At 40.9% G+C, this 13,669-nt stretch overlaps 1 protein-coding gene across 5 annotated transcripts in view; it reads right to left on the bottom strand.

Annotated features, from left to right (window-relative positions):
* Positions 1 to 13,669, bottom strand: part of CFAP43 (cilia and flagella associated protein 43) — a 184,167-nt gene that overhangs the window by 16,380 nt on the left and 154,118 nt on the right. For all 5 annotated transcript variants that reach the window (XM_027596566.2, XM_027596564.2, XM_027596565.2 and 2 more), the window contains 5 exons: positions 12,483 to 12,572; positions 12,108 to 12,188; positions 11,359 to 11,484; positions 3,977 to 4,096; positions 956 to 1,063 (listed from right to left, as the gene is read on the bottom strand). In XM_027596566.2, coding sequence (XP_027452367.2) covers positions 956 to 1,063; positions 3,977 to 4,096; positions 11,359 to 11,484; positions 12,108 to 12,188; positions 12,483 to 12,572 — 525 coding nt within the window. The remainder of the gene's footprint in view (positions 1 to 955; positions 1,064 to 3,976; positions 4,097 to 11,358; positions 11,485 to 12,107; positions 12,189 to 12,482; positions 12,573 to 13,669) is intronic.

Genomic DNA, 13,669 nt, shown 5'->3' on the forward strand with positions numbered 1-13,669 from the left:
CTCCTCACCTGTGAAAGAAATCCAGTACCTTAAGAAAAAAAATTAAATGTGCTGCTGGAAGAAAAAAAAAAAGAAATCCAGTACCTTGCAGCGTTGTTATGAGTTAGGGCTGCATTCAGAAGGTGTTTGCATATGCTATTTAATGGACTTTTAGCAAAAACTAAGTTCCTATGTCATATATATGATATATATATGATATTAAATCATTCATTCATAAATGTTAATACTACTAATAAAAGCTGACATCTTTTGAAAATTATTCTGTGACCAGCATTTTGCATTCATTGTGTCTTTAGTGGAACATATCTATTCACACTATTTATTAGAGTTTTCCAGACTATGACAGGTTTTCATTCTATAAGCTACCACAATACTTACATGTTTAGTAAAACTTAGGGTTCCAAATGATCCAGAGAGAACAATATTCCCAGAGAAGAGCTTGCAAGTAGCTTAAAAGCTTATACGTCTTGTCCAAGGTCCCACATTGTCACAGCCAGTCGGTGGTTAAAAGTGGGTCCTTTCAACCATGAAGCTATATTGTCTCATTTTATAAACCATATGTCATATGAAAGTCACATGGTTCTTTTGAATAAATGATTGCAGATACAGAATCTCATAACTTCATTAACAGATAAGAGCGGGTGCTTTCAACCTGACCCTGGAGCCAAGTCCCTGACAGGGAGCCAAGGAACACACACAGCTGAAAGGAATGTGAAAGGAGAGAGAGCATGAGCAGGGGGAGGGGGGAAGGGAGAGGGACAAGTAGACCCTGTGCTGAGCTTGGCCCGATGTGAGGCTTGACGTGGGGCTCGATCCCAGGACCCTGGGATCATGACCTGAGCTAAAGGCCCATGCTTAACCGACTGAGCCACCCAGATGCCCCTGAGAGCTTGTTAAACAAGGAGCACGTCTGTCAGAAAATCCTTTTACTCAAGATATCAGATATCATTCTTACTTTCTCCTCCTGCTTCCTTGTAAGGTAGTTGTTTAGGAATGCTTCTCTGGAGCTTATTTCTTCATCCAACAGTAAAGAAAAGACAAGATTATTTATTTTCAATTCCTCCTGTAGAAATATTTAAAAAGGTTGGGAAAATGATCACTACATCTATTTGAGAAAGGGTCATAGACTTGACACTCATCAAGCAGGTTTATGACATACAAATAAGAGAAATTCTTTTTAAGAAAAAGGGAATATAGACTGTGGCACTAACTGCTCAGTTATTTTACCTTTTCATCTTTTCACTGTAAGATAAAACATACATAGAGAAAAATACACAAGACCATGTATAGTTTAATGAGTTATTATAAAGGTAAAACACACTTGCGATCACCACACGGTTCAGGAAATAGAACTTTCCCATCCCAGAAGCCCCTTCCATGTGTCCCTTTCACAATCTCAACCCTGGTAATAATTACTTTCCTGACATTCAGAGTAATCACTCTCTTGTGTTTCTTTTTTTTTTTTAAAGATTTTATTTATTTATTTGAGAGAGAGAATGAGATAGAGAGAGAGCACGAGAGGGAAGAGGGTCAGAGGGAGAAGCAGACTCCCTGCTGAGCAGGGAGCCCAATGCGGGACTCAATCCCGGGACTCCAGGATCATGACCTGAGCCGAAGGCAGTTGGTTAACTGAGCCACCCAGGCGCCCTCTCTTGTGTTTCTTTATGGTTTTATCACCCAGGTATATCTCTCTAGGCACTACAGCATCTCCTGTCCATTTTAAAAATTGTCACATTTTAAAAATCTTATAATCCACAGTTTCCCTTCCACCCCTTTCCTTTCTTCACATTTTCTTATAATTTTTCCTGGTCTGGGTTTTGCTATCTGCATACTTATAGTGCGTTCATCAGTATCCTTCATGTCATGTACTTCCTGAAAAATGGAAGCTGATCAGAGGCTTTGTCAGACACATGTTTGATCCCTTTGGCAATACCGTAAGTGATACTATGTTCTTTGATCGGGACACACATAATGTTAGGATATCTGCATTTTTGTGATGTTAGTAATGGTAGACACTCCATGCCCCAACCTGTTAATCTATGGGGAGTTGCAAGATGGTGATAGTCTATTACTATCGTTCCTTTTTCACTTATTAATTAAAATTCTTTTATAAACAGATGCTTCTCCTTATCTGAAATGTAGTTAACTAGTGGTACAATTCATATAGGAAGGTGGAATCAATACTCAATGCATTCTCTTTATCAGTTTCCACATAATGAATTGGTTGTTATTCTCTGAAGGTGAACAATAGGCATTTTTCTTTTTAAAATATCACAAATTCACAAATTTAAACAACTTTGGTGGGTTTCAGTTAATTTCAATGATTATCATTGTTGAATCTTAAATTACTCCCTTTAGGGGAGCTTTTAAATTTGGCCCCTGAGTCCTTTGGATATTACCTGGTAGTCTTTGACAGTTTCCTCATTATCTTGTATGAAAAGATGTTCTGAGCTTATCTTTTTAAAATAACAGCTTTATTAAGATATATTTCATACAAGTCATTAATTTCATACAAGTCAAGTTCATCCATGTTGTACCATGTATTAGAACTTTCTATTGCCAAATAATATTCCATTATATGGATAAACCATATTTTATTTATCTATATGTAGTTGTTGGACATTTGGATTGTTTCCACTTTGGGGGCATTATGATTAATGTGGCTCTTATGGACTAGTGCTGGGGCATTTATTCCCAGTGTCCCCCCACCCAACCACCATATACACACTCTCTCCCTGCTGGGCCAGTGGTTATGTCCTGTCTGTGGCCAAGACTCCCAAAGAGCAGCCTCTCTCTCAAGGCTACAGGTCTTGCTGGGTCCTGGTAGCAGCTCCCTTCCTTTGCCTCTTTAGCTCTAGTGATGTTACTAGACAGTAACATTCCTGCTACTTCTCTTAGTTTTTCACCATTCCTTGCTGTTTCCCCTTAACCCTGACTATACCTCCGTAAAGAGTCCTGGCATTACACCCTCTTAAGTGTAACCCTTTCAGTGTACCATTCCTGTTGGGACCCAGAGGACAGAGACAACCTCCTAGATGTTCCCTTATCTTCTCTCATTTTTTTTGGCTGACCCCCTTGCTTTGGAAGATACATATAAATTTTTGAGATCTTGTATTTCTCAAAATATCATTATTTTCCCTTACACTCAACTGATAGTTTGACCAGGTATAGAGTCCCATGCTAGGAATAATTTTTCCTCAGAATTTAAAGGCTTCACTGCTTGGTCTTCTTGCTTCTAGTTACTGTACACGTCACTTACATTCTTTTTTTTTTTAAAGATTTTATTTATTTATTTGAGAGAGAGAATGAGAGAGAGAGAGAGAGCACATGAGAGGGGGAGGGGCAGAGGGAGAAGCAGACTCCCCACTGAGCAGGGAGCCCGATGCAGGATCCCAGGACTCCAGGATCATGACCTGAGCCGAAGGCAAGTCGCTTAACCGACTGAGCCACCCAGGCGCCCCGTGTCATTTATATTCTTACTGCTGAGTCAAATTAAGCCAGATTTTTCATCGGATCTTTTGGGGCAGGTGGATTATTCATTCATTTAACACATAGTATGATCCAGCCCTTTGCTAGTTTCTGGAGATACAGGGATGAATCAGACAGACTTATAGTTTTGGGAGCATTAAAAAGTAATCTCATATAAATTAAAATTCAGTAAAAGAACAGAGCATATACTAGGAGGCTCTAGCCTAGTCTGAGGAACTGGCTTGTAAGCTGGGACCTGACATATGTAGCTGAGTAGATAGGGGCCAGGAGGCAGAGCTGGGAGGAAGGGGCACCGAGGTGAGCTCAAGGCACCAGAGCAGGAAGCATGGCAGTGAGCGGGAGGGTGGCAGAGGTGAGGCTGGAGCAGGAACCAGGCCAGCACAAGCAGGACCATGGTGCCAGAAAAGGTGTTGGTCTTTTTTCTAAGAACAGAGGCCCCTGAGGCTCCTTAAAAAGAAAAGGCCTTGTAAATAAAGCTTCTACTTACCTGGTTGACAACCATCTCTGCCTTCACTCTCCTTTCAAAGAGTCTTTTCAAATGTTCATCAAAATTCTGTGTGCTTTCTTGAATGGAGTTTTGAAGTTTCTTCATTTCTGCTTCTAATGACTGGAAGGAAGTCGATAACAAAGTTAACGTCTAGGAGCATCAAATGCTCCAAGGAAGGGGTGTTCACATTGTGCTGCAAGGGAGGGGCGCAGGGGGAGGACAGACCTTGTGAAGTGTCCTGGGCCCTCCACCCTCTTCAACCAGAGATGTTCCACCTGGATCTGTTTAATATATTGTGAGTCTGAGATTTTTGCTTTAAAGAGATTACATTGGGAAAAAAAAAAAGGAAATAACTGATCATGGCTAATGGTGCAGGCAGAGATAGGCCTAGTAAGACAAATCTCAGCAAATCTTTCTGGGAAATTCTGACTCTCTCTCTATAAGACAGAAATTTCCAGGTATACAATCTGGCCCTAAAAAATCTTGATTTTTTTTTTTTTTTTTAAGCCATGATATATCTTCATGGAATTTTTTAGATTTTAAGGAAATAAAGACTAAGTATATAGATATAGAGGTAGAGACAGAGATAGAAATATAGATAGATATAGACAGTTGGAGATATAACATATATAATTATACTCTCTTTTGTTTTCTGTATTTGTTGTCTCTCCAACAATTATGTAGCTGAGTAGCTACAACAGGGGGAAAATGTCCCACCTACCCTCTCTCCCCCTACTTTTTTGAAATTCTATAAGGACTTAGAGCTAAACACACAGTAGGTAAGTAGAAAGCTATAAATTTATATTTATTTTTTAAAAGATTCATTTGAGAGAGAGAGTGTGTGTGCACACAACCATGCACATGAGTGGGGAAGGGCAGAGGGAGAGAATCTCAAGCGACGCCTTGCTGTTCACAGGGCCTGATGAGGGCTCAATCTCACAACCCATGAGATCATGACCTGAGCTGAAACCAAGAGTCGCATGCTTAACTGACTGAGCCAGAGCCCCTATAAATTTTTATTTTTAAAGAAGTATCAGCAGATCAATCCTAGATATACCATTACAAATAATTTTTATCTTTAAAAGTTTTTGTAACTTTAAGATTTTGATATAACTTTAAATTTACAGAAAAGTTATAAGAATAGTACAAAGAATTCCCATATGCTTTTTTTTTTAAGATTTTATTTATTTATTTGACAGAGAGAGACACAGCGAGAGACAGAACACAGCAGGGGGAGTGGGAGAGGGAGAAGCAGGCTTCCTGCAGAGCAGGGAGCCCCATGCGGGGCTCGATCCCAGGACCCTGGGATCATGACCTGAGCCAAAGGCAGATGCTTAACAATGGAGCCACCCAGGTGCCCCAGAATTCCCATATACTTTTTATCACATTAATCTATTGCTAATGTTCTGCCCCATTTGATTTATTACTAGCTCAATCTCTTCTCTTTCTCTCTCCCTAGCTCTATCTTTTTCATGATCATTTGATAATAAACTGCAGACACTCAAATATAGGTGAGTCATTTTGTAGACTGTCACTGAGTTTAGCTCTGTCTGATATTTTCTCATGCTTAAAACAGGTGGTACATTACTAACAGGAACATCACATGAATCATGTTGTACCCTTCTCAGCGTACCACATGAAGAGATGTGATGTGGGTTTGTTTCATCATTGGTGATGTTAATTGTGATCACTTGGTTAAGTAGTGTCTGCCAGTTTCTCTATTGTACAGTTACTGTTTTTCCATTTGTAATTAATTAATTTGTGGGAAGATACTTAGAAACCATGTAAAAATCTTGTTCCTCATCAAACTTTCATCCACCAGTTTTAGCATCCATTGATAATCCTTAGTTGAATAAATTGATGGTAATAATAGAATTATTATTTTAAATTTACTTTAAAAAGCTAAGTTATGGGGTACCTGGGTGGCTTAGTTGGTTAAGTGTCCAGCTCCTTTTTAAAAAAATTTATTTTTATTGTTTTGTCCAATTAGCCAACATTTGTACATCATTAAAGTATCCAGCTCTTGATTTTGGCTCAGGTCATGATCTCAGGGTCATGAGACAGCCCTGCATCGGGCTCCGTGCTGGGTATGGAGCCTGCTTAAGATTCTCTTTCTCCTTTTCCCTTTGCCCCTCCCCGACCCCTCTTGCACAGGAGTGTGTGTATGCATGTGTGTGTGCTCTCTCTCTCTCTCTCTCTTAAGTTAAAGAAAAAGCCAAGTTCTGTCTATGCTGGTTTAATGAAGAGAGAGACTAATTCTGGGAAGGTGATGAAGAGAGTTTAGCAAAATGTAGAGGCACTTGACACAAGGAGAAACACCACCCAAATAAACCTAATTAAGCAATGATGAAATACTAAAATAAAACAAATACAGGAAAAGCACGCTTCAGGGTCAGTTTGCTTGCCATTGTTTATGACACAATCTCATAGAAATGGAAAAAAATCCCATGGACTGTGGGCCCAGTAGTTGTGTATCAAAGCCATGTGTTCCTGGACAATGGAAGCACCATCACCTGGCAAATGACCAAAGGCTCAGCCTGCTGGGATCAGATTGTCCAAGGGTCTGAAGCCCACCCTTCTCTCCAGTCTGAAAGGAACTCTTTTAGTGTTAGAACAGCCTTTTGCTCTGTGCTTCAAATGTCCCACATTCTTCTCACTGCAGGCCCTTCTCATATGCTTTTCTATCTGTCTGGTCTCCATTCCCTGCTCTTCAACCTGTCATTTTTCTCATTCTTCCAACTTGAGCATAAAAGCCACTTTCTCAAGTAAGCCTGCCTTGGGTCCTGTCTTAGGCACTACCTTGAGTCTTAGAAGCAAAGCCTGGAACAGGATTCCAGTGTATGCAATTTTTGGAGGGAGTGCTTTTTCAGAGACACTTGTAAAATGGGGAAGGGAAGCAGGCAGGGAAGGGGCAGGAGCTGAGCAACAATGTGCTCTTAGGTGGCCCAGCCTTCTCCTGATTCCCAGGGTATAAGGGTAATGGAGAGGCTCTGCTGAGCTGTCCCAATTTGGGCCAACTGGGCGGGACTTTTGTATCCCCATCTCATCAGTCAGTCACAGGCTTTTCTGGATAGGGGCAGTGGTATAGCCTTGTATGCTGTAACAAGGGATGCCCCTTGATGAGCCAAGGACAAGGCACCAAAGGTCTCAGGTATGAGACATGCACAGCCATAAGGGGATGGGCACGCCAGCCTGAAAAGGGGACCTAGTGAGTACCTGTGGCCCCAATCTACGTCAGTGTCTCTGTGTTTACTGTCATAAGTGACACCTGAACTTGTCCATCCTGATTCGTCATACTGCAGTTAAATAACTACTCTGTGAATGTCCAGTTAATGTGTAACTCCTCCCCCCCAAGGCAGTGAACACCGGGAGGGGCCAGGGCTGTGTCTGTCTATTCAGCAAGTGTTCCTTGGGACCCGACACAGTGACCAGCACATAGTGGGAACCAAAGGAATATTTGTTAAAGAATTGGGTGTCACTTTTCCTCAAACATTCCTGGGAAAATCTAATTTTAACCAAAACTGTATCAGATGCTGCAAAATGAGAAGCAGGGGAGATGAAAGGTGGGAGACTAAATAGGAGGGTAAGGATGAACAATGCAGAATCCATCAGACCAAGAATTTCTCCCAGCCCCGGACAAAAACATGGCCTGCAATTTAAGAAAGTATTGTTGTAGTTGACCAGACTAGGCTCTTAAGGGTGAAGGTGGTAGCCTTTCATCTGCAGATCACCAGGCCCTAGGAGAGTGCCTGGCACATAATAGCTGTCAATAAATTTATCTATTCATTCAGGAAATATTTATTGAGTGCTTATTATGGGTCAAGCACAGTTCTCAAAACGTGGAATATAGTAATGAACAAAACAGACCAAATCTCTTCCCTCATGTTACATTCTAGTAGAGGATTCAGGTAACGTGTAAACAAGTACGGATGATGTAGGCCAGGTGGGGATGAGCACTCTGGAGAACAACGAAGCGGGGTGGGGGGGAGGGCGGATAGAGAGGGGCTGGTGGGGAGGGAGTTTGCCATGTTATGTAGGAAGATGAGATGACAACCGAGTAGAGATCCAAAAGAGGTGAGGCAGCAAGCCGTATGGCTAAATGGGGTGAAAGCACCCCCGGTAACAGCCACAGCATGTCAAGGGCCCATGGCAAGAATGAGCTGTGGGTGCTGGCGTCAAGAGTGTGCTGGGTATCTTTGAGGAACACCAAGGAGGTTCCGGGAGAGTGGTGGGAGGTAAAATGGGAGGGGTACAGATCAGGGGACCAGAAGGGCAGAGAAACTAATGCCATAAATCAGGTAAGAGATGCTTGTGTTTGGAGTAGGGTGGGAGTTGTTGCAGTGCCCAAAGAGAAGCTTCTGGAAAATCATAACAAAGGGACTGGAGGTGCAGTCTCAGGCAGTGCTGCTTCTGGGGAGAGTGAGGCAGCGTGGAAGAGGGAGGGGCCTCTTGGAGACTTCGGTGAAAGGAAAGAAGAAAGGAAGAAGTGAAGATTAAGGGTCCTGCAGAAACAAAAGAAAATCATGAAATCAGAAGACGCACTGGCCTCTTCCCCCTGAAATAAGAACAGCGCTGCATGAAGAACTTTATATCAAGTTGATAATGTTATCCACACAGAAGGGGAAAAAAGGATTAGTCCCAATAAATTCTGAATATAATGTGCAGGTAGTCTGCCCTCCATGAGATATATCCTAAGAACAAAAAGAGGTGCAAGGAAATCTTAAAACCTACCAAGAAGTTTTGCTTTTGGTGGAGACATTATACGTATATTGTAGGACTGAGCAAATGAATAAATATACTTATATTTGGGGAACTAGAGCTTGCCCTGAGAAAGGAGATCTACATGCTAAATTAGAGAAAGAGAGAAGAACCTTAGGGTATGTTGAATTGGAATTGGATAAATATCAGATATTAAATTGATAAGAACAGTATACACACGCACACATATATAATTCAGGAGAAAAATACAAAATACAAAAAACTGTGGCAATATTAAAAGCTGATGGGTTAAGGTATATGGTACAGGTATACTAGATATACAGAACATGCATGCACTATTGACACAGGTATATGGTATATAGACTGTACTTCTCATGCAACGTTTCTGTACATTTGAATAATCCTAAAATAAAAATTGGCAAAAAATAATCTAGTATTGGGAAAATTGGTAGAGACATACAATGAAATAAGATTTGCCATGACTTGATAATTGTTGAAGCTGGATGGGGGGGGGTCATTATACTATTTCTCTATGTTTTCATATGTTTGACATTTTCCATAATATAAAGGTTTTTCCAATAGACTGAGAAAAGAGAAATTGGAGACAGTGAAGACAGATTTTTCTAGGGGTTTTCTGAGGAGATACTGGGCAGTGGATTGAGAGGAAAGTTGGGTCCAGGGACTTTTTTTACCCTTTTAACTTACTTTGAAATAAATTCAGACTAACTCAAAAGTCATAAGGATAGTAGAAAGAATTCCAGAATCCTCTTCAAAGGAGTCTCTTTTTCTTTCTTATTCTCTTTTTTATACAATGAGAGATGTATCCAATGTATAATACTACAACATATGTCTATGTTGGAGGGAAAAACTGATGTGAGAAAAAGGGGCAAATTGCCCGAATGGTAAGATGGGATGGGATCAGGTGCACAAGTGGAGGACCAGCCTTGGGCAGGTGCAAGGTCATTTCATCCCTAAGAAAGAGAAAGGGAGAGTCTATGGATTCTGTGCAGGTGGGAGGTAGATGTGGGAGTGGAAGAGTAAGGAAAATCTCTTGTAGTTGCTTCTCCCCTCCCAGTGAAATAGAAAATGAGGTGAGTGAGCCAAGGGGGTCAGGTGTTGGAAGTTTGGAGACAGAGGAGAATGTGGGACGTGCTCCTCTAGGATCTTGCTACTTAAAGCGTTCTCCTCTGACCAGCAGCAAGCCACACCACCAGGCTGCTTGTTAGAAATCTCAGGATGCTTCCATTTCCTCAAAATGACAGAATCAAATCAAATATTCTTGACAAGATCCTCAGGTGGTATGGAGTCAGCTAGGGGTGGGGAAATGGAATAGCATCACCGAACAGCTCTGAAGACCCAATAAAGAGTAAGGTCATTGGAGGGAAATCAGTTAGTATTTTTTTCTTTACCCACATCGTGGTGTGTAGTGCAGGTGCAGAGAAGGCTGAGTACTGGCTTTAGCCATGGCTGGCTTTTACCCGCTGAATTTGACCAAGGAGCAGGGAGGTGAGGGTGTTGGCAGCAGACTATTTCACAATATGAGATCATGAAATAAATGCTGCCACCTTAGGCATCTATACTCCCTAACTGCTTGAAATTTTCACTGCATTCAAGACTGCTCATTTTGGCTTTTTGGGAAATACTATCTTAGGATGAAATGTGAGGGCACTGTTAGAGGACTGCTGTGAATAAAAATGGGAACAGGTTATCAATAGGTCCAAAGAAGTTGCTCATGAGATACAGCCACTATAAAGCTGACAAACTGCCCTGCCTCAAATAATGCCATGATTTTACCTTCTTCATAGCGGAATAGATACTTTTTAAAAAGATTTTATTTATTTATTCAACAGATAGATAGCACAAGTAGGCAGAGTGGCAGGCAGAGGGAGAGGGAGAAGCAGGCTCTCCGCTGAGCAGGGAGCCGGACGTGGAGTTTGATCCCAGGATCCCAGGATCATGACCTGAGCTGAAGGCAGCTGCTTAACTGACTGAGCCACCCAGGTGCCCCCCGAATAGATACTTTTTATTTGGTTGTACACCATCCATTTTTATATCTCTATTATAATTGTAAACAATTTTCTTTTTTCTTTTTTTCAAATTAACATATAATGTATTATTTGTTTCAGGGACACAGGTCTGTGAACTGTAAGCAATTTTAATGTGGGAATGTTTCTTTGAGATGCAAGGAGATATCAGTGGGAGAACTGCTTTGCAAATATCTCAAGTTAGAACTGTAAAGTATGTGCTGCTGATTGTGTCATTCTTCTGTCAGATCCTTTTCTTGAGGTTGAGAGGAAATCAAGCAAGAGTTATGACTGAACTCAAACAGATGTGGAAGATACAGAGCAGTGCCTAGAACATACTCTCATAGATGTTCATTAAACATTTGAAGAAAGAATGGAGGACCAAATGAACTTTAACAATCTGGGAAATATTGAAATCGACAAGAACTTTAAAAAAAAATTGCAATACATTCTTTTTGTTTTAAATTGTGTTAACTCTTCAAATTTATCTCTACCCACTTCCCCAAATTCTCTTGAGAATTTAAGCTGAAACAGTATCCTTAAGCTACTAACAACTACTGAGAGAATAAAGAACACTTAATTTGAAAACATACTGGAACAAAACCATGGTAGGGTATATTAATTCTTTGCTCTTCTGACCTTTCTATACTTATCTCTTTCTTCATTTAACTCTTTGACTTTCTTCTCATAGTCTTTGAATTGTTTCCTCTCCTCTTCAGACCATAGAGCATCAGGTTTTACCATGAAAGCAGGTTGAGGAATCACCTGAAGATAAAAAGGAAAGCATACACCATGGCTCAAACATAAATATAGCAGTACAGTAAAAGATCAGAATTGTCATTACAGTTAAAAAAAAAAAAGAGCCCTTTCAAGGGATATAGTTCTTCACAGTGGCAAGACAATGGCCTGACCCTTTGAAGAAAGTACATGAAAAAAGTTACAACTGCTTTTCTGTGAACATAAGCGAGAGTGGGCAATTTGGGACATATAGAGACCCTTAGGTGACAGGTTCAGAGATGTATGTCGATATCTTCATAGCTAGAACTACACCTGGGCTCCAGGGACACCTAAGGCACATATCAAAGGGAATGTTTCATCTTATATCCAGAGAATTACAGATGCAACATTATCATTGCTTTCTATCCAGACCAAAACCACTACGTTTGCTTGTTTTTGTTCTTTTGTTTGCTTTATGTAAGATGCGGAGGCAAGTCTGCAGTTTCAAATTTCTTATTTGCCTAATGTGGTATATTTATGAGGTACTGGGAGGTTATATATTTGTTGCTGTAGAATTTCTAAAATTCAGGTCAATATAGACAAAAACGATCAAATTTGAGTAGCTCTCTCTACCCCATTCCATCTTCCATAAGAATGTCCAGAAATCTCACCATTCTCAAAATATCTTCCTTCTTGACTTCCAGAACTCCTCCCATCATGTCCATCAGGCCTCGGTGCCTTGTGTCAGGGCCCTGGAAAAGAGCCAGGGTCAGGGAGGGTAGCTAAGACAAAGATCTGGCCCTCTGGTAGGACCAGAGTCAGCCTCCCACCCCATGTTAGAATGACGGCATTTAGAATTGGGGAAGGTGGCGAGTGGCATGAAGGGAAGAGGAGAAGGAGGCCCCTGAGATTCCAGGGACCTCTGACCATGACAAATGCCCTGATGTATTTCTATAGTGGAGTAAAATACAAGACTATTCAATCAAATTAGGAACAAATATACCTAGGAAAGAGGGTCTTAGGTACGTTTGAGCAAAACTGCATACCCGTGTCAAAAGCCATCGCTCCATTTCACGGGCTGCGGTCAATTCTGCTTTGGCTTTCAGCCATGGATTAAGCATTTTCTGAGCTGTAATCTGAAAGAGAAAATGTAGTTTCCTGCTGTTGTTCTTACACAATTTACACCAAACCTTCCTTCCACACACCAGGGAGGAGGTTAGAAGGTATCGAGAGGATAAAGGAACCAACCAGATTTCACAATCAATTTCCTATCTTGGGACAAAGATGAGATCTAGAATGAGAGGGCTGGGAAAATTGATCGTTACTTCTCTATTAGCTCTCAAAGCTCTTCTCCATCACTAAAGAGATTATAATAGGGATCTGATTTAGACAAGGGGTTCAAAGGAATGTCATCTAGCCAAATCCTGTAGGATGGGGCTCCTGCGAGGTCAATAGCTTGGAGCATTCAAGGAATTGTGGGAACGAGAGTGTGGCTGGCCCAGAGCAAGGTAGGCAGTCACAAAGGGGCTTGTTATCAGAGGTGAAATGAGCAGCCACTGCAGGTTTTAAGCAAAGGAAAGACATCATAAGTTGGCTTGTAACAGGATCACTCTCCTGATGTAGAAGGGCTTAGAGAAGAAGCAAGTGTGGTGAGGTTAATTATGCACATACGAAGACTGCCCCCAGCAGGATCTTGGTGAGAGCCGCAGAGTGAGGTCCTTGCTATCACAGTGCTCCAGAGACTTAGGTTACAGGCAGGAGACAGGTTCTGGAAGAAACAATTTCCTTAAACAAGTACAGTAGACTGTAGAGATGAAGATGTACTCTGAAGGAAAAGGGTTAGCGTTCAGACCCCAAATCTGTCACTTACTAGCTTTCTAACGGTGGTCAAGCTACTTAACCTCTCTGTGCCTTAGTTTCCTCATCTGTAATATAGAGGTAATATTAGTACCTACCTTGTAAGGTCTTATAATGATAAATTAGTTTCCATCTATCTAGGGCACTTAGAACAGTACCTGGCTTTTAACAGGGACTATATAAGTGTTTGCTGTTATTTCTAAGTAACACTATTACTTTTTGACCCAAAGCAATCAAGCTGGTTTCATATGAGCAAAGTTGTTTTTTATTTTTTTATTTTTATTTTTTTAGTATTTTAAATTTGGTTATATTTTAATGATTTTCTTTAAGCATTTACTTGTAACCACCTCTGGCCAAACACCTTTTAAGAAGACTG

This window comes from Zalophus californianus, chromosome 15, assembly GCF_009762305.2.
Source record: "Zalophus californianus isolate mZalCal1 chromosome 15, mZalCal1.pri.v2, whole genome shotgun sequence".
In the NCBI taxonomy this organism is placed as follows: domain Eukaryota; kingdom Metazoa; phylum Chordata; class Mammalia; order Carnivora; family Otariidae; genus Zalophus; species Zalophus californianus.